The following is a 24,006-nucleotide window of genomic DNA, read 5'->3' as shown; positions in this document are numbered from 1 at the left end:
CAAAATTTGTATGAATACGCGATTAGCACTCGTAATGCAAGGAATCTATATGTAATGTTTTTGCATACAATTATATATCTCAACTAGCTATGGTTCAGGAAACTGAGTATCATTCAAATAGTCGGACATCCATAGCTCGTACTCGTCGAAATCTTTCATATCGTCATCTAGGCCGAGACAGAGTTCGTTCAACAGCAGATCCATAACCTATTTAACAAATGATAGCAAAGGTAATTGAAGAAGGTGGAGCGCGCTTACCCTAAGAATGACAGTAAAGAATAGGAACTACAGGTTCAACACTAGAGTAGTACACCACTGTGATGTGTTCAACACTAGAGTAGTACACCATTGTGGTGTGTTCAACACTAGAATAGTACACCACTGTGGTGTGTTCAACACTAGAATAGTACACCACTGTGGTGTGTTCAACACTAGGGTAGTACACCACTGTGGTGTGTTCAACACTAGAATAGTACACCACTGTGGTGTGTTCAACACTAGAGTAGTACATCACTGTGGTGTGTTCAACACTAGGGTAGTACACCACTGTGGTGTGTTCAACACTAGAATAGTACACCACTGTGGTGTGTTCAACACTAGAGTAGTACACCACTGTGGTGTGTTCAACACTAGAGTAGTACACCACTGTGGTGTGTTCAACACTAGAGTAGTACACCACTGTGGTGTGTTCAACACTAGAGTAGGACACCACTGTGGTGTGTTCAACACTAAAGTAGTACATCACTGTGGTGTGTTCAACACTAACGTAGTACACCAGTCTGGTGTGTTCAACACTAGAGTAGTACACCACTGTGGTGTATTCAACACTAGAGTAGTACACCACTGTGGTGTGTTCAACACTAAAGTAGTACATCACTGTGGTGTGTTCAACACTAACGTAGTACACCAGTCTGGTGTGTTCAACACTAGAGTAGTACACCACTGTGGTGTGTTCAACACTAGAGTAGGACACTACAGTAGTATGTCACAGAGTTATATTCCTAGTAGAACGGTATCAAAGAATTCAGGTATGTCATCATCACCGAAACAAGGAGACAGTTCTAATAGTTTCACTCTTACTTTAAAGCATAAATACTTATTTGTTGATACAAAGTTCAGGTTCTTGAACTACTATTTTGCTACGGAGTTAAGTTTCTGGTTTGCAAAGTTGGTGGACGTGGAGAGATGACCATCATGCAGGTCTATATTTATGCAAAATGCTTACTTATATTTAAATGAGGTGCAGTCAAGAGCGGGTAAGTAATCTATTTTATTGTAAGATAATGAATAGAGAGTAGTGTGACTGTACGTTGTTAGCTCGAGCAGTTTTAAGAGTTGGCTAAAGATACTGACACAGATGCTACTTTGAAAGTATTCCCAAAATTGAGCAGTAGTTTAGAATTGCATTGAAGATAGGTCTTTAAAATCGGAATAACAATTCCTTATGATCATGCAATTTGGAGAAACTATCAGCCGACATTGCAAACCATGAGTGTGTCACAGACCTGAACTACTATTACGACTCTCACTGTAAACGTAGTAACGATTTGGGAAGGTTTTTTTACACGCACCTACATGTATGTAGTGAAGGAAGTTAGTTGATGATCAGGATACAATTATAAGCGAAGAAGAAGGAAAGGTTATGTTAGGATATTCCAAAATCTACTGCAACTGTTGGCATGCCGCAAAACCTGTATTTGAGCGACATGGTGCTGTATTTTTCAACCCTTTCGCTATAGTGGCGTTTTGTAAGAGGTGGAGTAAGCTGTAAGCGTTCAAATCAAGTTGGTGTCCGAATAGAGGTTTACTGCATTTCGAGTCTGCAATGGGACAAGCTGAGTAAAATGCTCTCATAACTAGTTATTGACACTAACAGCGTCCAACAAGATCTTACCACATCTGTCACCACCTGCTCGTGATATCTCTTGACTGGTGTAACATCCACTGCTGTGTTGAGGGAACTGTCTATTTCTATTAGCCGCTGTAGAAGTATCTCCAATGACATACCTACATTCAATTCAAACCAATCCTTGGTTCACCTATGAACTAGATTGTTACAGTCAAACTCAAAAATAATCGTCACATCTCTTCACTGAATTCTCACTGAATATCACCTAAACCTTATAGCGCTCAAAGAAAACATAATGCATTTAGGAATTTTGAGAAGAAATCCATGTGAAACCATAGAATAGCTAATGAGGCCATAGAATAGCATTGGAAAAGCTAAGAGGACAATAAATGAGTCGTAACATCTAACTGGTGGATGTGGCGTGAGTGCAGCAATAGTATTCAACTGTATTTAATCCTCTTATAACCTGTTCCATTGAAGGTTCATAAATAATAACACATGTTCAATTCTGTAACCATCTAAGCCAGCGGGTCTAACGACAGTAAAGGGTGAGTCACTTGAGTAGCAGAGCATAACAAATCAGAATACGTTAATATGTTAATACGTTAATAATAACTGAGAGCTGTAAATTAAATTTGGTCATATGGAAGTGTCCCAGAGACTTGCAGAGTCACCAGCAGTGAACCCGCTGATGACACTTGTACTTTTTGCTGTCATATTCTCACCAGCCGTCTAACAAGCTACAGTTATGCTAAACTTTATGTAGCTTGGAATGGAAAATAATAGTAGATTTGTTTCCCTTGTCTACACCATGAAGCACCGCGATTTTTACATAACTCGACTAAAAATAATAGAATGTTTTTCAATTTTGCTTTAAAATGCTAAAAGTTCATTAAATAATATGTTTTGATGTGTTTTGCAAAACTGCTTATGTGCATGGATACCAATAAAAAGTGCAGAGAGAAACTGTTGTATTGTACACATTATTGGAACATTGGTCTATGTACTGAATTTTACGCAAAAAATTTGCTTTTGAGAGTTTAATTACATTTTTTCAAATTGCTGTATTCAATCCATGATATACAGTGCAGGGCTTATCAGGTCCTCTATCAAACGAGTTTGAATAAAGCTAAAATCTTTTATGAATTTTTTCCAGAAGAATCTTTAGAACGCGCCGCGTAAAAATAATTTGGGCCCTTGAACTCAATTAAACTATGATTGCTGAGGTTATGTACTGAACTGCAATGATACATGCAACCACTATGATAACCTGCAATGATACATGTAACCACTATGATAACCTGCAATGATACATGTAACCACTATGATAACCTGCAATGATACATGTAACCACTATGATAACCTGCAATGATACATGTAACCACTATGATAACCTGCAATGATACATGTAACCACTATGATAACCTGCAATGATACATGTAACCACTATGATAACCTGCAATGATACATGTAACCACTATGATAACCTGCAATGATACATGTAACCACTATGATAACCTGCAATGATACATGTAACCACTATGATAACCTGCAATGATACATGTAACCACTATGATAACCTGCAATGATACATGTAACCACTATGATAACCTGCAATGATACATGTAACCACTATGATAACCTGCAATGATACATGTAACCACTATGATAACCTGCAATGATACATGTAACCACTATGATAACCTGCAATGATACATGTAACCACTATGAAAACCTGCAATGATAATTACTATGAGGAAAGTTTATAGAGGGGGAGTGCAAGAGTCAATACAAATAAGACTAAATTGAACATGGTATATTGGCTGTGACCTAATTGCATTGTAACGCAGCAACTTAATAACAGTTTAGCAGCTCCTACAACATATGCTGAAGAAAAACTTACCATCAACAGTAAACTGAGACAATGGAGTATCGGTAGACAGAAATCTTCCCTGTTCCAGTATCCGTGTAAGGGCGGTGTCTAGTAGCATCCCGTCTAAAAACTCACCCTGAGCGGTTGCAGACATCTAAAATTACACATTGACAAGGTCATATAAAACTACTAGGCCTACTGAATACGCGGCATTGCACCTGTAATAAAAAAGTCTCTGCACAGAAAATTGATTTGTATTTAACATATAACAACATTTGCCATTCTAACTTTCAAACTAGATACCATGAGAAAAGTGTTTGGTGGAGTTGAAATAATTTAAGAGAAAATAAAAACAACTGTAAAGGTTTGCAAACTTTGTCAAACAACTGTAACTTTCAACTTCATATCATGAGAAAAATGTTTTATGCAGTTCAAACAAATTAAAAAAAATAATACTATAAATTAGTTTAAATGTGAATGTAAAATTATTAGCAAGTAATAGTAATAGTAATAGTAATAGTAGTAGTAATAGTAGTAGTAATAGTAGTAGTAATAGTAATAGTAGTAGTAATAGCAATAGTAGTAGTAATAGTAATAGTAGTAGTAATAGCTAAAGTAAATCGGTTTTGCAACGATGACAATAAAAGATGATTTGGTAATGATACAATACAAACTGAGAAAACAAAATAAAAATCCTGAATATGTTGAATTAATAATAACAATTCTTGCATAGAAGGGTGTGTGTATAAAAAAGGTTACTGTTCCACCAGAAGCTATCCATCAAAACTTTGAATACCACGATACTGGTACATCTCGATACTGGTACAAATGTAAAAATGAGATATCGTATTGTATTTGTTTGACTGAACGGAGAGAACGTCGAGGATTTTTCCACGGAGATAATATAATTGTCTCGTATGAGAAGAATTGGCATTGACCCCAGATATAGTAATTTAACCTTACAAAAAGTATTTTTAATAGGGGCTTCGTAACGCCTGAATGCAATGATGAAATAATTAGCAAGTGCATACGCTATACAGTATATAATAATGTCTTAGATCATTACGCCTTGTAAGGCTCAGTGGAAGAGCATCATTACGCCTTGTAAGGCTCAGTGGAAGAGCATCATTACGCCTTGTAAGGCTCAGTGGAAGAGCATCATTACGCCTTGTAAGGCTCAGTGGAAGAGCATCATTACGCCTTGTAAGGCTCAGTGGAAGAGCATCATTACGCCTTGTAAGGCTCAGTGGAAGAGCATCATTACGCCTTGTAAGGCTCAGTGGAAGAGCATCATTACGCCTTGTAAGGCTCAGTGGAAGAGCATCATTACGCCTTGTAAGGCTCAGGGGAAGAGCATCATTACGCCTTGTAAGGCTCAGGGGAAGAGCATCATTACGCCTTGTAAGGCTCAGGGGAAGAGCATCATTACGCCTTGTAAGGCTCAGGGGAAGAGCATCATTACGCCTTGTAAGGCTCAGTGGAAGAGCATCATTACGCCTTGTAAGGCTCAGTGGAAGAGCATCATTACGCCTTGTAAGGCTCAGTGGAAGAGCATCATTACGCCTTGTAAGGCTCAGTGGAAGAGCATCATTACGCCTTGTAAGGCTCAGTGGAAGAGCATCATTACGCCATGTAAGGCTCAGTGGAAGAGCATCATTACGCCTTGTAAGGCTCAGTGGAAGAGCATCATTACGCCTTGTAAGGCTCAGTGGAAGAGCATCATTACGCCTTGTAAGGCTCAGTGGAAGAGCATCATTACGCCTTGTAAGGCTCAGTGGAAGAGCATCATTACGCCTTGTAAGGCTCAGTGGAAGAGCATCATTACGCCTTGTAAGGCTCAGTGGAAGAGCATCATTACGCCTTGTAAGGCTCAGTGGAAGAGCATCATTACGCCTTGTAAGGCTCAGTGGAAGAGCATCATTACGCCTTGTAAGGCTCAGTGGAAGAGCATCATTACGCCTTGTAAGGCTCAGTGGAAGAGCATCATTACGCCTTGTAAGGCTCAGTGGAAGAGCATCATTACGCCTTGTAAGGCTCAGTGGAGGAGCATCATTACGCCTTGTAAGGCTCAGTGGAAGAGCGCCTGGATTTTAAACTTGCTGTAGCAATTTACGTAAGTTCAAATCCATCAGAATGGGAATTTTAATAGCTATAGCTGGACACCCGCATACACACGCACGCCCATAGCTGGACATAGCTATAGCTGGACACCCGCATACACACGCACGCCCATACACACGCACCCGCATACACACGCCAGGGTTGGAAAAAACTACGGTTTTTATGAAAAAAACAAGGTTTTTTGGTTTAAACTGGTTTTTATGGTTTAAACCGGTTTTTATGGTTTTTATAATTTTACCAAGGTTTTTGCAATTTTAAGTCTAATTAACATCACTTACTTTAGCTGCATGATTGAGTATTGAACATGCATATGTGGAATCATCTGTTAAAGATGGTACTGTGGGAGTTGTTATGGGAAAAAAGAGAGAAAACATGGAAATTTCGGATGAGTCTTTAATCAAACATGATCGATGAAATACAGAGCAGAAATCTTACCACATGAAGTGAATATTTTACATACAGCTCTATGTATCAGTAGGAATTTTAATCCAAGTGATTAGTCGTGTGGTAGTGTATAGTAAAGCATAATGCAGATGCACTGCTAGTGTTTGGAGCAGTGGCAGATGACTCAACTTCTATCACCTGAATATTAGCATCACTGTCTAAATTGGTATTTTCAGCTTGACATTTTGCTACGTGAGCTTTAAGCCTATCTGTGTGACCTCGCGTTACGACAGCACACCTACTACATTTTGCCTTGAAACGTTTGCCTTTGCAGTTCAAGTGAAAAACTTCCAAACAGGATCCTGTTTGCGCGGCATGCTGGAAATTTGAGGCACAACTTTAACTTTTCAAAACCTAAAAAACTTGATAAACTGAATTCTAGCAATCCAACTACTTTGGCTTGTGCCCAATAAATGAAATATTAGTTTGCAAACTTAAAGCTTTTGCCCAAAAGGATTTTATTGTTATAATTTCTAATTATAAGTAATCCTTTCTCACTGGCCAGACTTGAGAAAGTATTCATGCATTATTAGAGACGATGATTGGATTAGTATATTTCACATGGTTTTTATATTTCATTAGTAAAGGGATCATCATATCACTTGATAAAACCAATTAAGAATGAAATTCACTAACTCATTGTTGTGCTAGGATTTCATGTAGTTTCAACTTGAGCTCTGCCATCACTTTACTACTGTGTCCTAAATAAACTTCCACAGCTGATAATTACATAGAATTGCATTTCTACTGTACATGAACCACTAGGAGCTTAAAATATTATGTTTTTCACAAAAAATTATGAAAAAAAACGATTTTTCCAGCTGGTTTAAACCGGGTTTAAACCACTCGGTTTAAACCGAGTGGTTTAAACCCGGTTTAAACCACTGGGTTTTTCTGCAAGTGATCACACTCACCTCTTCATATCCCTTGGCCTTCTCCTTGTTGTCACACTCTTCGAGAGTTTCAGCAGCAGTTTCTATAACTAACTCCCCAACAACGGGCTCAATAATGTGTTGGCTTATAAAGTCTTCCAGAGACACTTCCATCTTGACATCCTCAAACTGAAGTATAACACGCAGTAACCAGATCAGACCACAATAACAAAAGAGAAAGAAAGATTTGGCATGTTACTTGGCTGAAAAGCAATAGCAGTCATACACTTTCCTTATATACACAGGTAAAGCCTGAGTGTAGCTATTAGAGTGTTGCCAGCTCACGAAAAATGAGTAACTATTGCTGACTACCTTTGACAGCACTGGGCTGGCAGTGTTCAAAATATATTAAGTCTGCTGTCGCTGCCCACCAAATTCAATTGTTGTTTGCTGCAATGTACAAATGTGCACGATGAGAGAAAAATCTGTCGTTTAAAATTCTTTACTATAATAAGAGCCATGTCTGTTCAACCGTTTGTCCTAAGCCATGGTTGGGTTTGAAAAGAGGTCTGCATGGCACAAGATTCAAACTCCCGACTTTCACCATAGAAGTCAAACACTCTAACAACTACTCCAATCGATTGCTTTCCAGCATTTTGAGATAATTATGATGATAGTCGTTATTTGTGCTTTCTTGGCAACCTAACAACCTCTCATGGCACACCTAACAACCTCTCATAGCACACCTAACAACCTCTCATAGCACACCTAACAACCTCTCATAGCACACCTAACAACCTCTCATGGCACACCTAACAACCTCTCATGGCACACCTAACAACCTCTCATGGCCCACCTAACAACCTCTCATAGCACACCTAACAACCTCTAATGGTACACCTAACAACCTCTCATGGCACACCTAACAACCTCTTATGACACACCTAACAACCTCTCATAGCACACCTAACAACCTCTCATGGCACACCTAACAACCTCTCATGGCACACCTAACAACCTCTCATGGCAAACCTAACAACTTCTCATGACACACTAGACTGCCCATTGTATTAGTTTAATATAAATTTTCAAAGCCATACAATTGTAAACAAGCTAATTTATAATAAACACACTGGTTACGTTTGCTTGACATCTGTTTACAAAATGGTTCCACTGACGTTTAGATGAAATCTCTTAGAATTCCTATGATTCAGAACTCCATTCTACATAATTAGATTACCAAAACCCAAATGTCTCATCTGAAATGTTATTTGAAATGAGAAAACAGGCCACAAGCAAAGAAAGCTTACCCACCATAGCATGGCAAGCCTCAGATGTGATTTCATCTGTGAGTTTATCAGCTATAGTTTCAGGTAGACTTTTTTGTACAAAGTTTTGCACCAACTCGGAGCAGCTCTCTCGTACCACAGAAGATACATGACTCCGAAGAAACTCTTCCACCAAATCATCTATAATATCTCTTGATGAGTCGGCATGATTAGCCAGGGTTCGAACTTGAGGATTCCGTCCAACTGGCAGCACTCTGTAGTATGAACCAGAGTAGCAGCTGTTGGCTGGTTGCGCTTAAGTAAATGCACAAGTAAACTGCTTTTTGAAAGGAAATGTTGATAGACAGTGAGATTCAAATCTCAAGCAATATCAGTGTACATTATTTTCCTAGTTGAAGCAACTCGGCTATAATGATAGGTCTACAATAGGGATTCGTGCAAGCAGTTTCTGTATCCTCAATTCTTACAATTAAACGGTGAAACCAGTCAGATTTCCTCTTGCATATGGGTTGACCAGCAGTAGATTGGATTGGTCTAGCATGATATGAGATTTTTTATTGGCCAGTTTTACCAGATGCCCATTTCTATACTTAAACTTGACTATTACCTATATATTCTTAAATGTATAGCATAAAGTCTTTATTACTAAAAACAGCTCCATAATGAAGTAAATAAATCCAATGTTCCAAGTTGCCTACCTACCTGTTTTTGCCTCTTTTTAAAATATTTCATCAGAATATTGACACGTCCTAAAATTACTCAATGGAAAAACGCCTTGAAAAGCAAAACTTACAGCCACAAGATTGAATGGGAGCATAATTTAACCTGTAAAAAAGCAAAGATACTCAAAGATGACTCACTTTGAATGAGGATGTGGGTAGAGTTGGAAGCGCCGATGATGCTGAAATGCCGGCTCAGATGTAGATTGAGTCTATAAAACAAAGTTAACAGCTTTGCATTAAGACCAGCTGCAACCATTATGCAAACAAGCTCAAGTGAGACGCACAAGTATATGTTAGGTAATGACCCAGAAGTTATTCCCTCCTGTAACAGTATTTAACAATCCAATGGTTGCCTACAGGAGTTTAGAAATGCCGCTATGCAAGAGGACGTCATGTGCTGCATACTTATGCTTCTGCCTAGCAATATATCTGCCTACATAACTCTTAGAAATATCAAATTATATTAATTTTGTTAAAACGTTCAGTAATTTAGAAAGATGTTGCTAACCTCTTTTCGTATATCATCTAAAACCTCTATGAACAAGTCAGGAATTATCTCATCCTGAAGTTGTGAATCAACCAAATCATTAGTATAATTTTCTGCAAATTCTTTCTCCTGAAACTTGAGGGCTGCATGCTTTATGTGATGGTTTCTAGTGGCCCCTGGAGTCACGTGAATGTATGGGTATCTAGGATCACGGTCTACTTGTTCCCTTCTTCTCTGAGAGGGAGAGTAAAAAGCAGTTCTCGCTGAAGAAGAGCCTGAAATACGGTGAGAAATAAACCTAAACATCGCTAGCCTTGGCTGTCATTTTAAAAGGAACTAGAAAGAGTATAATGGCTAAAACTGACCTGATGGATATCCTTCTGTCTGAATGCCATGACCCATGCTTTTCTCTCCCTCCTTATAAAGCAAAAACAAACAAGACAATGTACAAGTATATAGTAAGTGTTATTCAGTTCACATCTTATATGAGGTGCTTTCATCTGATGTGAGCATGTTTACAGCTCACATGAGATGCTTTCATCTGATGTGAGCATGTTCACAGCTCACATCAGATGAAAGCATCAGATGTGAGCTGTGAACATGCTTTATCTCTACAACTGCTTCTATAGAAGTGTCTAAAAATCCAGCTGATTAGAAGATAAAAGTTTTTTTTTAATCTTCTTTTTATACCTTTCTGTGGTTGTACATTACATTGTGTTACTTAAAAACCAACACAAGCTATGGAGTCCACAGCAAAATCTTATTGTTGACCAATATGCCAGAGAATCCAGTATAACAGAAGTTAAGTGAGCTTCACTGCCTCCACTCCTTAAAACTTACTGAATGACTTAGATTAGACTTTCGCTTTGAGTAATCTTTCTTTTTTGATCGTTTTACTGGTTGAGCGTCTACTCCAAGGTAGCCAGGATGCTGCATGGGCACAAGAGCGAAGTTCATGGCTGGCAAGGGAAATGTTTGTTGGCCATGCCTGTTGGCAACAGCATAATGGTCTTCATCGGAATTGTCCGCTTCCTCTCCCCAACTGTCATCTTCATCATCTGATCTAATAATGTTATGAAGTTAGCTCTGCAACTCAGCTTTACAGTGACTGATAAAATATATGAACTTCTACATGGTACTTTCTACTGGCAGCCAATAGATTTGTGTCGTTTGATTTACCTTTGGTAAATCTGCAACTATGTAGTGCTTATGCCCTTACTCAAGTAAGTGCTCATGCATTGCTTACGTAAGTGCTCATGCATTGCTCAAGTAAGTGTTCATGCATTACTCAAGTTAGTGTTCATGCAGTACTCAAGTTAGTGTTAATGCATTACTCAAGTAAGTAATCATGCATTACTCAAGTAAGTGTTCATGCATTACTCAAGTTAGTGCTCATGCATTACTAAAATTAGTGCTTACACATTGCTAACTAAAATTAGTGCTTATGCATTGCTCAAATTAGGGTTAAAACTTGACTAAAGTTAATGCTCATGCATTACTGCGGTTTATGAGCAAGCATTACCAGTTTTAGCTTAGACATTACCCAAGTAGTGCTCAGGTAATTAGTCTTAATGCATTTCTTAAGGGTGCTAACATAAAACGATTACGGTTAAAATTACAAATATATCTAATCTCATAACATGGTAAGGGCAAAGTTAAAGTGCTAGATGAATAACACTACATCAGTGACAGCTTACTGCCAGGATTTGCACTAAACAATACGGTGTGCGGGTACTACAGCATGAAGTATAGCCATGAGTATAACAATGACCTCTACACAGATGAGGAATGGAAATAAATGCTGGAACAGAGCAGTTGAAAAAGTAATTTCTTGTTATCATATTGCTTGACTGATGTCCTATCAGAAACTCATAGCAGCAATAAAGCAACAACTACACGAGTTATACACAACTACACGAGTTATAAACAACTACACGAGTTATAAACAATTACACGAGTTATAAACAACTACACGAGTTATAAACAACTACATGAGCTATAAACAACTACACGAGTTATAAACAACTACACGAGTTATAAACAACTACATGAGTTATAAACAACTTCACAAGTTATAAACAACTACACAAGTTATAAACAACTACACGAGTTATAAACGACTACACGAGTTATAAACAATTATACGAGTCATAAACAACTTCACGAGTTATAAACAATTATACGAGTTATAAACAACTTTACGAGTTATAAACAAATACACGGGTTATCAACAACTACACGAGTTATAAACAACTACATGAGTTATAAACAATTACACGAGTTATAAACAACTACACGAGTTATAAACAATTACACGAGTTATAAACAACTACACGAGTTATAAACAACTACACGAGTTATAAACAACTACACGGGTTATCAACAACTACACGAGTTATAAACAACTACATGAGTTATAAACAACTACACGAGTTATAAACAACTACATGAGTTATAAACAATTACACGAGTTATAAACAACTACACGAGTTATAAACAACTACACGAGTTATAAACAACTACACGAGTTATAAACGACTACACGAGTTATAAACAATTATACGAGTCATAAACCACTTCACAAGTTATAAACAAATACACGGGTTATCAACAACTACACGAGTTATAAACAACTACATGAGTTATAAACAACTACACGAGTTATAAACAACTACACAAGTTATAAACAATTACACGAGTTATAAACAACTACACGAGTTATAAACAACTACACGAGTTATAAACAATTACACGAGTTATAAACAACTACACGAGTTATAAACAATTACACGAGTTATAAACAACTACACGAGTTATAAACAACTACACGAGTTATAAACAACTACACGGGTTATCAACAACTACACGAGTTATAAACAACTACATGAGTTATAAACAACTACACGAGTTATAAACAATTACACGAGTTATAAACAACTACACGAGTTATAAACAACTACACGAGTTATAAACAACTACACGAGTTATAAACAACTACACGAGTTATAAACAATTACACGAGTTATAAACAACTACACGAGTTATAAACGACTACACGAGTTATAAACAATTATACGAGTCATAAACAACTTTACGAGTTATAAACAAATTCACTGGTTATCAACAACTACACGAGTTATAAACAACTACATGAGTTATAAACAACTACACGAGTTATAAACAACTACACGAGTTATAAACAATTACACGAGTTATAAACAACTACACGAGTTATAAACAACTACACGAGTTATAAACAATTATACGAGTCATAAACAACTTCACGAGTTATAAACAACTACACGAGTTATAAACAATTATACGAGTTATAAACAACTACACGAGTTATAAACAACTACACGAGTTATAAACAACTACACGAGTTATAAACAATTACACGAGTTATAAACAACTACACGAGTTATAAACAACTACACGAGTTATAAACAACTACACGAGTTATAAACGACTACACGAGTTATAAACAATTATACGAGTCATAAACAACTTTACGAGTTATAAACAAATTCACTGGTTATCAACAACTACACGAGTTATAAACAACTACATGAGTTATAAACAACTACACGAGTTATAAACAACTACACGAGTTATAAACAATTACACGAGTTATAAACAACTACACGAGTTATAAACAACTACACGAGTTATAAACAATTATACGAGTCATAAACAACTACACGAGTTATAAACAACTACACGAGTTATAAACAATTACACGAGTTATAAACAACTACACGAGTTATAAACAACTACACGAGTTATAAACAACTACACGGGTTATCAACAACTACACGAGTTATAAACAACTACATGAGTTATAAACAACTACACGAGTTATAAACAACTACACGAGTTATAAACAATTACACGAGTTATAAACAACTACACGAGTTATAAACAACTACACGAGTTATAAACAACTACACAAGTTATAAACAACTACACGAGTTATAAACAATTATACGAGTTATAAACAACTACACGAGTTATAAACAACTACACGAGTTATAAACAACTACACGAGTTATAAACAACTACACGAGTTATAAACGACTACACGAGTTATAAACAATTATACGAGTCATAAACAACTTCACGAGTTATAAACAATTATACGAGTCATAAACAACTTTACGAGTTATAAACAACTACACGGGTTATAAACAACTACACGAGTTATAAACAACTTCACAAGTTATAAACAACTACACAAGTTATAAACAACTACACGAGTTATAAACAACTACACGAGTTATAAACAACTACACGAGTCATAAACAACTTCACGAGTTATAAACAATTATACGAGTCATAAACAACTTTACGAGTTATAAACAACTACACGGGTTATAAACGACTACACGAGTTATAAACAATTATACGAGTCATAAACAACTTCACGAGTTATAAACAATTATACGAGTCATAAACAACTTTACGAGTTATAAACAACTACACGGGTTATCAACAACTACACGAGTTATAAACAACTACATGAGTTATAAACGACTACACGAGTTATAAACAATTATACGAATCATAAACAACTTCACGAGTTATAAACAATTATACGAGTCATAAACAACTTTACGAGTTATAAACAACTACACGGGTTATAAACAACTACACGAGTTATAAACAACTTCACAAGTTATAAACAACTACACAAGTTATAAACAACTACACGAGTTATAAACAACTACACGAGTTATAAACAACTACACGAGTTATAAACGACTACACGAGTTATAAACAATTATACGAGTCATAAACAACTTCACGAGTTATAAACAATTATACGAGTCATAAACAACTTCACGAGTTATAAACAACTACATGGGTTATCAACAACTACACGAGTTATAAACAACTACACAAGTTATAAACAACTACACGAGTTATAAACAACTACACGAGTTATAAACAACTACACAAGTTATAAACAACTACACGAGTTATAAACAACTACACGAGTTATAAACAACTACACGAGTTATAAACAACTTCACGAGTTATAAACAACTACACGAGTTATAAACAACTACACAAGTTATAAACAACTACACGAGTTATAAACAACTACACGAGTTATAAACGACTACACGAGTTATAAACGACTACACGAGTCATAAACAACTTCACGAGTTATAAACAACTTCACGAGTTATAAACAACTTCACAAGTTATAAACAACTACACAAGTTATAAACAACTTCACAAGTTATAAACAACTACACGAGTTATAAACAACTACATGAGTTATAAACAACTTCACGAAATATAAACAATTACACGAGTTATAAACAACTACATGAGTTATAAACAATTACAGGAGTTATAAACGACTAACGAGTGCTGCATGGATTAAGTAAGCAACATAAGTTTGAATAGATAAACATCATCAAGTGGCAACACAGACTCAAGGTTTTGTGATGTAACATAAGATATCTAAAGGTACATTGCTTTTAAATAATAATAACATTGTTGGATTTTTAATAAGTGAAACACTCCCAGGGTATGACTGAGAACTGTGGCAGAAAAGCCTAGACAGCAATTAAACTGTTTGTACTTCAAATGTGCCTTTTTACATGCAGCCACGCTACAGCTTTTAATGGTAGTTAGAAACCATCTGAACAAGTCCTATGAAAATCCTTCATAAGACAATGAGATTAGTCAGTGCTATTATCATCTCTAAAACCTTGCTCTCTTGTCGTAATACATAGGATTATGTGTGGAATGCTCTGATTAGTGTGGTCGCATGTGGACAATACATGTAGATATGTAAAGCTAACACATCCTGTACTTCAAACAGCAAGTTTGGCTCTCATGAATTTTTATGGTTTCTATATGTATTGAATTTACCTTACATCTATAATAAAAATTACTATTTAATAAGTATATTATGTGACGGACTAACAAGGCAGAAGTTAAAGATTCTTAGATCCTGCCTTGACTTCCAGTCAGAATCTTTTAAAATAACAAAACCTCTATAGGCATTGAAAATAATTAACCAACAAGAAACTCCAAAACAAGCCAGGCGTTCAGCAAAACATATGGAAGTGCTAAATGATATATAGAGAGAGCAGAAAAGTGGAGTTACCTTATCTTTGCTGTAGATGAATATTATCATAAATTAAATGTAAATAAATTATTTTGCAAGAATGCAGAAGTATATATAACTATATTTAATTGACAACCTTGAACATGTAGTGCTGCCAAACACTACGACTATACTATAGTATCATTTTATCCGCTGACCCGCTTATATGGTTACTAATATTACTACAAGCAGCTAGTAGTTAACACAGTCCTGTTAATTAACATTACTACAAGCAGTCAGTAGTTAATACTGTCCTGTTAACTAACATTACTACAAACAGTTAGTAGTTAATACAGTCCTGTTAACTAATATTACTACAAGCAGTTAGTAGTTAATACTGTCCTGTTAACTAACAGAAACAACAGCAGCTGGTAGGCGCCTACTGGCTACTAGTGCAAGTATCCATGTTATTATAGATGACTGCTGCAGCTGTTACTATATAATACAAGTAGTATTATATAGTAACAGTGAGATCATAAATTCATACATATTTGTGTTCATCCTACAGTTTATTCCTTAAAGGTTGACTTGCAATAAAATTCACATTACAGTTATTTGGTACCGAAAGATTCACCATGTCTTACTCTGTTGTGTTGTAGGTGCCAAATATGTGGAAATGTGATTACAAGCTCTTAAAAGCTCAAAAACGAAAAGCCGCCGAAGATTGGGATCTCTTTATTTCGATGATGTAGTCATGAAATTTGGTTATTGTCTTGTCACGTGATGTTCTCACATGAATTGAAAGGCCAATAAAAGGCTCGATATAAAATTTATCGTATCACTAGTTTATGAGAAACACTTTGGGTATTACCGAAGACTCCGTATCAACTATAGATGCTCGCTACTTTACAGTTTTGTTTCGGTTTGGTCTAATCGGCAACTCGTAATCTGATCATGTGACCCAATACTTCGCAAATAATTTTGCAGCACTTTTCGATTATCACAAGTGACCAACAGGCTCGTCATGGTTATCAGACAATGATATGTACTCCTTCAAGCTAAGGCTAAAAAGTTAAACGAATTTTTACGGTAAGTTATAGGATATCACTGCTAAAAGTGACAGCATTACGATGACGATAAAACAGACGCGTAAGAACAATAGACATGGCTTTATTGAATGCGTGAAATATATTTGTGAAAATATTTCGACGAATAAGGTTGCATGAAAGTGTAAACAGAAACCATCTCTCACAACTACGTCCCATTTGAGCCGTTTTGGAAAGAGAATCCAAACTACGGCAGTCTCGTGTGGCTGCGATTAACTGTTCATTTTTTAGCTTTTAAGAGCTTGTAATCACCTTTCCACATATTTTGCACCCACAACACAACAGAGTAAAACATGGTGAATCTTTTCATATCAAATAACTGTAATGTGAATTTTGTTGCAAGTCAACCTTTAAACAACGTGCAAAGTTGATAGCTTGAGTGTATCTGCAGATATGCTACAATACTGCGAGGTGTGCTCAGTAGTCCCTAAAATTTAAGTTGATTGAGCCTTAGAATAGATGAATATCTAACCAGCACAATTATTGCATCATAAAGCTATTGTCAACTATCTGCATGCATAGAAACTTAGATAAAACTAGGAGTTGTCATCTCAAATTGTTCCCTAATCTAAATTGCTTGAGAAATAACACGAAGGTTTCCCTTCTGAAGAAGTCATAAGGTTAAAAGAAGTTCTAGAGCTATCATAGTGTGAGTCAAAGCAATATGCTTATCACCAGAAGAGTAGTATGTTCATCACCCACAATAGGTAATGGTTTCACTCTAAACATTCTCCTTATTTATCAGATGTAAAGACAGCTTTATAAAAATTAAATTGATAAAAACAACTAATTCAACAAAGTGGTAAATTTAACTCATTAAATAGTTTACCAAATGTTGTACACAATAGTGTACAAAAATGCAGCAATAACACCGAAAGTAGACAACTCCACTAGTGCGACTATGTATTGGATAGATATGACAATGGTGACCTGCTGCCTTCATAACTACATATCAGGGATTCTTTTTTACTAAAATGACCATTATATATATACAACGATCTTAAAAAACATATTAATGTATTCAGTTAATTTGCAGACTAAGGAAACTAGTTGTATAACTTGTTTTATATCAATATTTGTTTTCTTGGCAGTTAGTGGTCAGATAGTGTATGTTTGACTTATAGTAAACTGTTTGTCACTTGTGTTTGCAGAGCTAGTCTGTTTGCACTCAGTAATAGAGTGATTTATTAACAGATTTGTACTGATCTCTAGCAAAAGTTATTCATAATTCTAACATGTCTCGGGCTCTTATGGCTCAGGTATCAAACAGTTTGAAGAGATGAATGTACATGTTGGTCAACAAACTCATGAGCAACAGCGTTTTTAGATCAATTTATAACAAATCTCAAACAACTTTGCAAAATAATTTTGTGGCTCATTCTCATCAGTTGAAGATTACTCATGCTTGACAATACACACAGTTACTAAACCTTGTCTAGCCTTGGAACCAAAGATAGAATCAGCGTTGATTACGTTAGTCTTTACAATTGTAGCTGTTTGGTTAAGTCTCCTTGATCCTGACACACCTAGTACTAAATAGTAAATATGACTCACCTTTCATAAGCATTTACCCTTCTATTCAGTGGGGGCACAACTTCATATTTCGATAATGGTGATACCGGTTTACTTGTTCGGAGCCTGCAAGCGGTATAAAAAGGTATTAGTGTTCAGGTCTGAGCAGAGCATTAATAACTCCTGGCAGTGAGCCAGGTGATGCCTGGGCTTTTTCCTTTATAATCAGATTGCCTGTAGGTTAGTGTTTGAGAGGCTGGTTCCCAGGCACCAGGTGGAGCTTGAACCCAAATACTTTTAGCGACTTTGTGGGAGACCCGAAGTATATACGTGTGAAGTTTGGGAAAAAATTGGCCAAAAAATATGGAAACGCATAGAATTTACTTGAACTAACAGACAAACACAATGACAATGTGGGATCTATGAATATAAATAATGTATAGACTATATTTAGTAATATAGATTATACTATTCTTACAATAAATGACTTTGGTAGCATAATCATACTTACTTATCTAATGCTTTGGCTTTCTTCAAAACATCATTCTTGCTGCTGGGTCCATGTGGTTTCTTATACTGTCTGTTACTTCGCGTCTTCTTCAAACTAGAAGCGAAGCAACTAGATTATGTCACTAAACACAAAAATGAGCAGCTCTGCTAAACTGCTCGGTGCAGACAATCAAAAAGGTTTTGTACCGCGCAGCTATTAAACAAATGTGATTCTAATAAGGTTGCCTATTTAATATGCACTCAGAAACCATGAAGGATGTACATAACTTTAAATATTGCAAACCTTTCAAGTAACAACAAAGCAATCTCTGTGATTTAAAAATGGCACAAGCAGATCCTTACTCCGGCCTTTGACATGCTGATAGCACCATTGCTCATAGATAACAATAAAAAAAAGAAAATCTTACAAATGAAACTGCACCATGTGTGATATACTTTACATACCTCGTTGATCTTGCTTGCCAATTCTTTTCATTCAAATTTGCAGCCATGATATTGATAATCCTAAATATTAAAAATAACATTAGTAATATACTATAAAGTCTTACAAAAATATTTAAACAAAATATAAATAAAATCCCAAGTTAAGGATTTTTTAAATCCGCAAAACTGCAACAGAAATAATATAACCATATGAAATTTGAAAATTGGTTTATTCATGCATTACATATATATTCACTTCTTTCACGGATCTAGGCATGAGTCTGGAGCACAATTAATCTTTGTGCTTTGTGTCCTCCTTTGACATGTCCTCCTGAAGTAGGAACTTTATTTTATATTGATTTATATTTCTGACAGTGCTGGTAAACAGAAATAAAAAGTTGTAGTGGTTGTTTTTGAGTCGGTGTAAATCAAATAACTTAATAAATTATTTTAATAATCTCTATTCTATTATGCCTTTCACCAGACTATAAACAAACTCTATTTATAAAACACACACATTTCAGTTGCATAATATTTACAAATTTATCATTTTGCAATTAATATAAATGAGCTATCTAGATCAACCTAATCCCATTCTGCATATAACATGTAAAGGCAATTGGCTAACAGGCAGATGGAGGTTTACAAGTACACACACAGAAAATTCAGCGTACTGGTTAATTAAGCTGAATTCATATGTAACTTTGATATCGGGCTCACAAAATGTACAAGTATACATAAGCTATTACATAACAGAGACAACTGTTATTCATCATCGCTTTAAGATTTTCTGTTCATTTGTATTTTTGAGCTCACTGATTAGGCTTTATTGGTCTCAAGGTTCATGCTCTAGCTGAGGTGGACATTTTTAATAAATTAATTTAAAAGAAAGTTTTGATATAAGTTTTAGTAGAACTGTAATGAAGGGCTGGGCCAAGCCAGTGCTATACAGCTGGCAAACAGACAGAAGAACAAGCCGGGCCTACCGGACCAAGCCTAGAAGAGACCAGACCGAGTCTAGAAAAAACCGAGCTGATCAGAATTACAACCGACCGGTTGCCAGATGGTAGATTATGGGCCGGCCGACCCCCGAGCCAGCACCAAAAAAACCAATCAGCTACCAGGCCGGTAAAAGGCGGCCATCCGGGCCCCAGTAGATAGAAGTGGAGCATAAGCTTTTCCAAATGATATACATGAGGCCAGATAATTGTTAGCCAATAGAGCACAAGAATGCCTCACTATATGCAGTTCTTTCTTGCACAGACATTAGCTGTATTTTGATATCTTTATTCATGTAAATATATATACCTTTCTACCCGAACTAGTAATTAGTTTATTGTGGAGCAGCAAGCACTTCGTTGCAAATCCTTTAGAGTATCTACTATTATTTTAACCTACAAATTGTTTAGTCTAAATTTTTACCAAACACTCTTTATAACCATAGACTTAAACAGCCATAATTTTACGACATCGTACAGTTATACAGCCTGGTTGCAAGCCAGAACTATATCATATGGCGCCTTACAGTGCCTCGAGTTTACAACTCGAGTTGATAAGCCGAGTTATATTTACAAACTCGAGTTTGTAAAAGTAAGGTGCAATATATTGGTATTACGGTAGCATAACCGTAGTTCTAGTTATATAAACAATGGTGCACCAACAGGCACCCGTTAGCTAATAAAAATTGAACTATGTATGTACTGTAAAACTAAAATTTATTGCTTTTCCCAGAAACTCGAGTTTACAACGCACAAGCTATAAACCAATTTTGAAGAACTTGGCTTCTGCAAACCATTAAAATCTGCTCGAAAGCAAGTTGACAAACCTGAGTTACTGTTTCTGAGTTGGCAATGATCCAACTCGAGCTTTTTAATATAACTCGGTTTATCAACTCGGGTTGCAAACTCGGAAAACTCTAATTCGCCATAAGTTCAAGTTTTGCAGTACATACATAAATAGTTTAATATCCATTTGCTAACGGGTGCCTGTCGATGTACCATTGTTAATATAACCAGATCTACGGTTATGCTACCGTAATACCAGTATATTGCACCTTATTTTTACAAACTCGAGTTTGTAAATATAACTCGAGTTGTAAACACAACTCGAATTCATTAAAAACCCCGCCCGAGTTCTTTGAACAGCAACCCGAGTTCTTTGAACAGCGACCCGAGTTCAACAACTCGGTTTGAGAATATGGAACGCGAGGCACTGTAAGGCTCCATAAAGGCTCCATGATATCATGTTGTTTATCAACAGTTATGAAACACATGAAATAAAATACTCCTTCAACTTTACAGAAAAAGTACACTAAAACGTACAATTCGAACTAAATTAAACTGCTGCAATTAGGAAATAAGTTGAACAAAAAGAATACCAAATGGTTTGGCATTATGTAAAACATATTACCAACATGAATCTTGAGAGGAAACTATTAATTTTGAGCAGCTCAAGTAAGAGTTTTACTGTTAGAAAAAAAACTTCAGTTATGCTGAAGCAAATGGCTATTTTTACGTCAACAGTAAACGACTGAAAATGTAAGCTCATGTAAAATGACATCGCCTTAATGGTGTTTCGTTTTAGCAACCAACATTGTATTTTATAACCAATATTTTGCTATTTTTAAAACGACTGAATGCTTTGATAATTATTTGCACAATTAGTTGGTGAATAAATAGGCTTAAACGCAATTCTCACAAGCCAGGCTATATGGCTTGTCCTCGAAAAAATCTCTCAATATGTGGAACAAGTCCTTACCCTATGTTACGAAGTTATACCTTTTTGACCATTCCAATTATACCACTTTACTGGTATCAAAAATAAAACAACTTTTCTTATATCATTTTTTGATGCTTCGCTCAAAATTTGTAGCTCGACGAGTTTGTGTCAAAAAAACAATACCGTGCAACGCAAAGCTGTTCGTCGCAATGTTGTTAGCTGCCATTTGTAAACAAAGATTATTCGTAAAAGTACAGTTATGCCAGGGCCGTCTACATACGCCCCTGCGCTACGCTATCACTCTGCGCTATAAAACATGACATAGAGCGTGACTATTATTACACGATAATGGTATGTCTTTGCATAGACACGTGTATTATCGGACCAACGCTACGCAGCTTTCTATTATCGTTCATGGTCCCTGATATTGGCAAACTTGTTATTTAAATATTAACTCTTAGCAATGACATACAGCCTCCCTCAGTGGGGACTGTACATCATTGCTCTTAGGCACAAAGCTTTTTGTGATAATTATGGTAAACACCTTATAACATTATAGCAAATAAGTAGAATATTTAGTATAGTTTTGTCGGAAATAAAACTGTTCAAATTCATAGACTGACAATCATTAAAAAGAGTTTGAGAGAAAATAACTCTCAACTGTTGCACATGTTTGTCGCAACTGTATTTTGGACTTTTGCTCTATTATATTGATTATTGTCTGCTGAAGCCAACTTCAGGACCCTTAATCAATTATGCTACAGTTGATATCTTTAGCACAAAAGGAAACTACAACAAAATAAATTTGCCGATTAAACCACTCTTAAAGAAAGAGACACATTCAGCGTTAAGTGAATCATATGACAACATTGTCAACTGACCCAATGATATACAGCCCCTCAGCGGGGGACTGTATATCATTGACTGACCTGAGACCAACATTCACACTTAATCGTAAGAAAGAAGCAGAACTTAATCTTTTGGGGCCTCCAATTTAAACAGTAATCACAGAAGAACCAACTGGACAAGCTTATGCCGCACTCCACATACTACCGCTGTATTTAATTGTATGTTAAACCCCATGACCCCTATACAGCTATGAATGTGAAGCAGCTTTGCTATGAGCCAAGTAATGCCTCCATCAATATACATTTTCTGTTATGGGCACAAAAAGACTGAACTGCGCAACCTCTTCGAGGTCAGACATGCCTGAGCTGCCAGATGTTCAAAATGATGCTCATCCAGTATGTAAAGAGTGATACCAACACTTGTTAGACAGGTGGTCTTTCGGATTGTTTCTACCAATTTCTGAGACCCTTTGAGTTGAGACCATTTGCATGTGATAGTCCTCAGCAAAATCCTATTTGGGTAACTCTCGGTGTTGCTTTCATCATTCCCCTTTTTAGGGTCATTGCAAATTTCATGGTTTGTTCTATTGACTGAGTTACTCAGTTTCTTAATTTCCTGCTCCATGCTCTCTCAGACTTGATTCTATCCCAGAATAGGCGTATAATGTATCATATACGTACAAGTATCCAAATAATAATCTCGTAGACCAGAGATTACTTAGAAGTTCACTTTTTTATTTAGTGGAGCTGCGTGGGGCATTGCCTCTGCTTCCCACTTTTTCTGCTACTCACCTTCTCTTCTAACCCGTAGACGTTCTTGGAATAAGAGAATGCGAATGCACCTAGAAGCTTTTTACAACCTTTTTTTTTCAGTCAGTTGATCTAAAAACAGACAGTGTTGGCTACTACATTGTAAACTCTGGCATAACAATGAATTATTCTTTTAAATTTCATTGTACCTTAATTTGTTCCAATAATTACATATTAATAGCATGTTAAAACAGATTATTTTATCACAATATATTGCTTTTTTTGTTCATTCTAGAGCTCAAACTACAATCATCCAATGAATTATTTATAGCATTAAAACAAGGACAATATATAAAATTAGGTAAAACAGTAAGTGTAAAAATCTGAGGTGTTTCTACACTCAGGTTTTCCTGAATGT

At 36.1% G+C, this 24,006-nt stretch overlaps 1 protein-coding gene across 1 annotated transcript; it reads right to left on the bottom strand.

The window, feature by feature from the left end:
* Positions 1-66: 66 nt before the first annotated feature.
* Positions 67-22,154, bottom strand: LOC137402633 (uncharacterized). The gene is made up of 13 exons (XM_068089139.1): positions 22,030-22,154; positions 19,294-19,353; positions 18,851-18,943; positions 18,382-18,465; positions 10,498-10,720; positions 10,023-10,074; positions 9,679-9,932; positions 9,309-9,379; positions 8,474-8,702; positions 7,202-7,348; positions 3,753-3,876; positions 1,895-2,007; positions 67-207 (listed from the first exon to the last, which is right to left on the bottom strand). Exons 2-13 carry the CDS (start codon positions 19,338-19,340, stop codon positions 88-90), a joined length of 1,557 nt encoding a protein of 518 aa, XP_067945240.1. The 5' UTR covers positions 19,341-19,353; positions 22,030-22,154; the 3' UTR covers positions 67-87.
* Positions 22,155-24,006: the final 1,852 nt, after the last annotated feature.

The sequence above is a fragment of the Watersipora subatra genome, chromosome 1, assembly GCF_963576615.1.
Source record: "Watersipora subatra chromosome 1, tzWatSuba1.1, whole genome shotgun sequence".
Classification (NCBI taxonomy): domain Eukaryota; kingdom Metazoa; phylum Bryozoa; class Gymnolaemata; order Cheilostomatida; family Watersiporidae; genus Watersipora; species Watersipora subatra.
The sequence above is the reverse complement of the archived record's forward strand: the minus strand, read 5'-3'. Positions and strand labels throughout refer to the sequence as shown.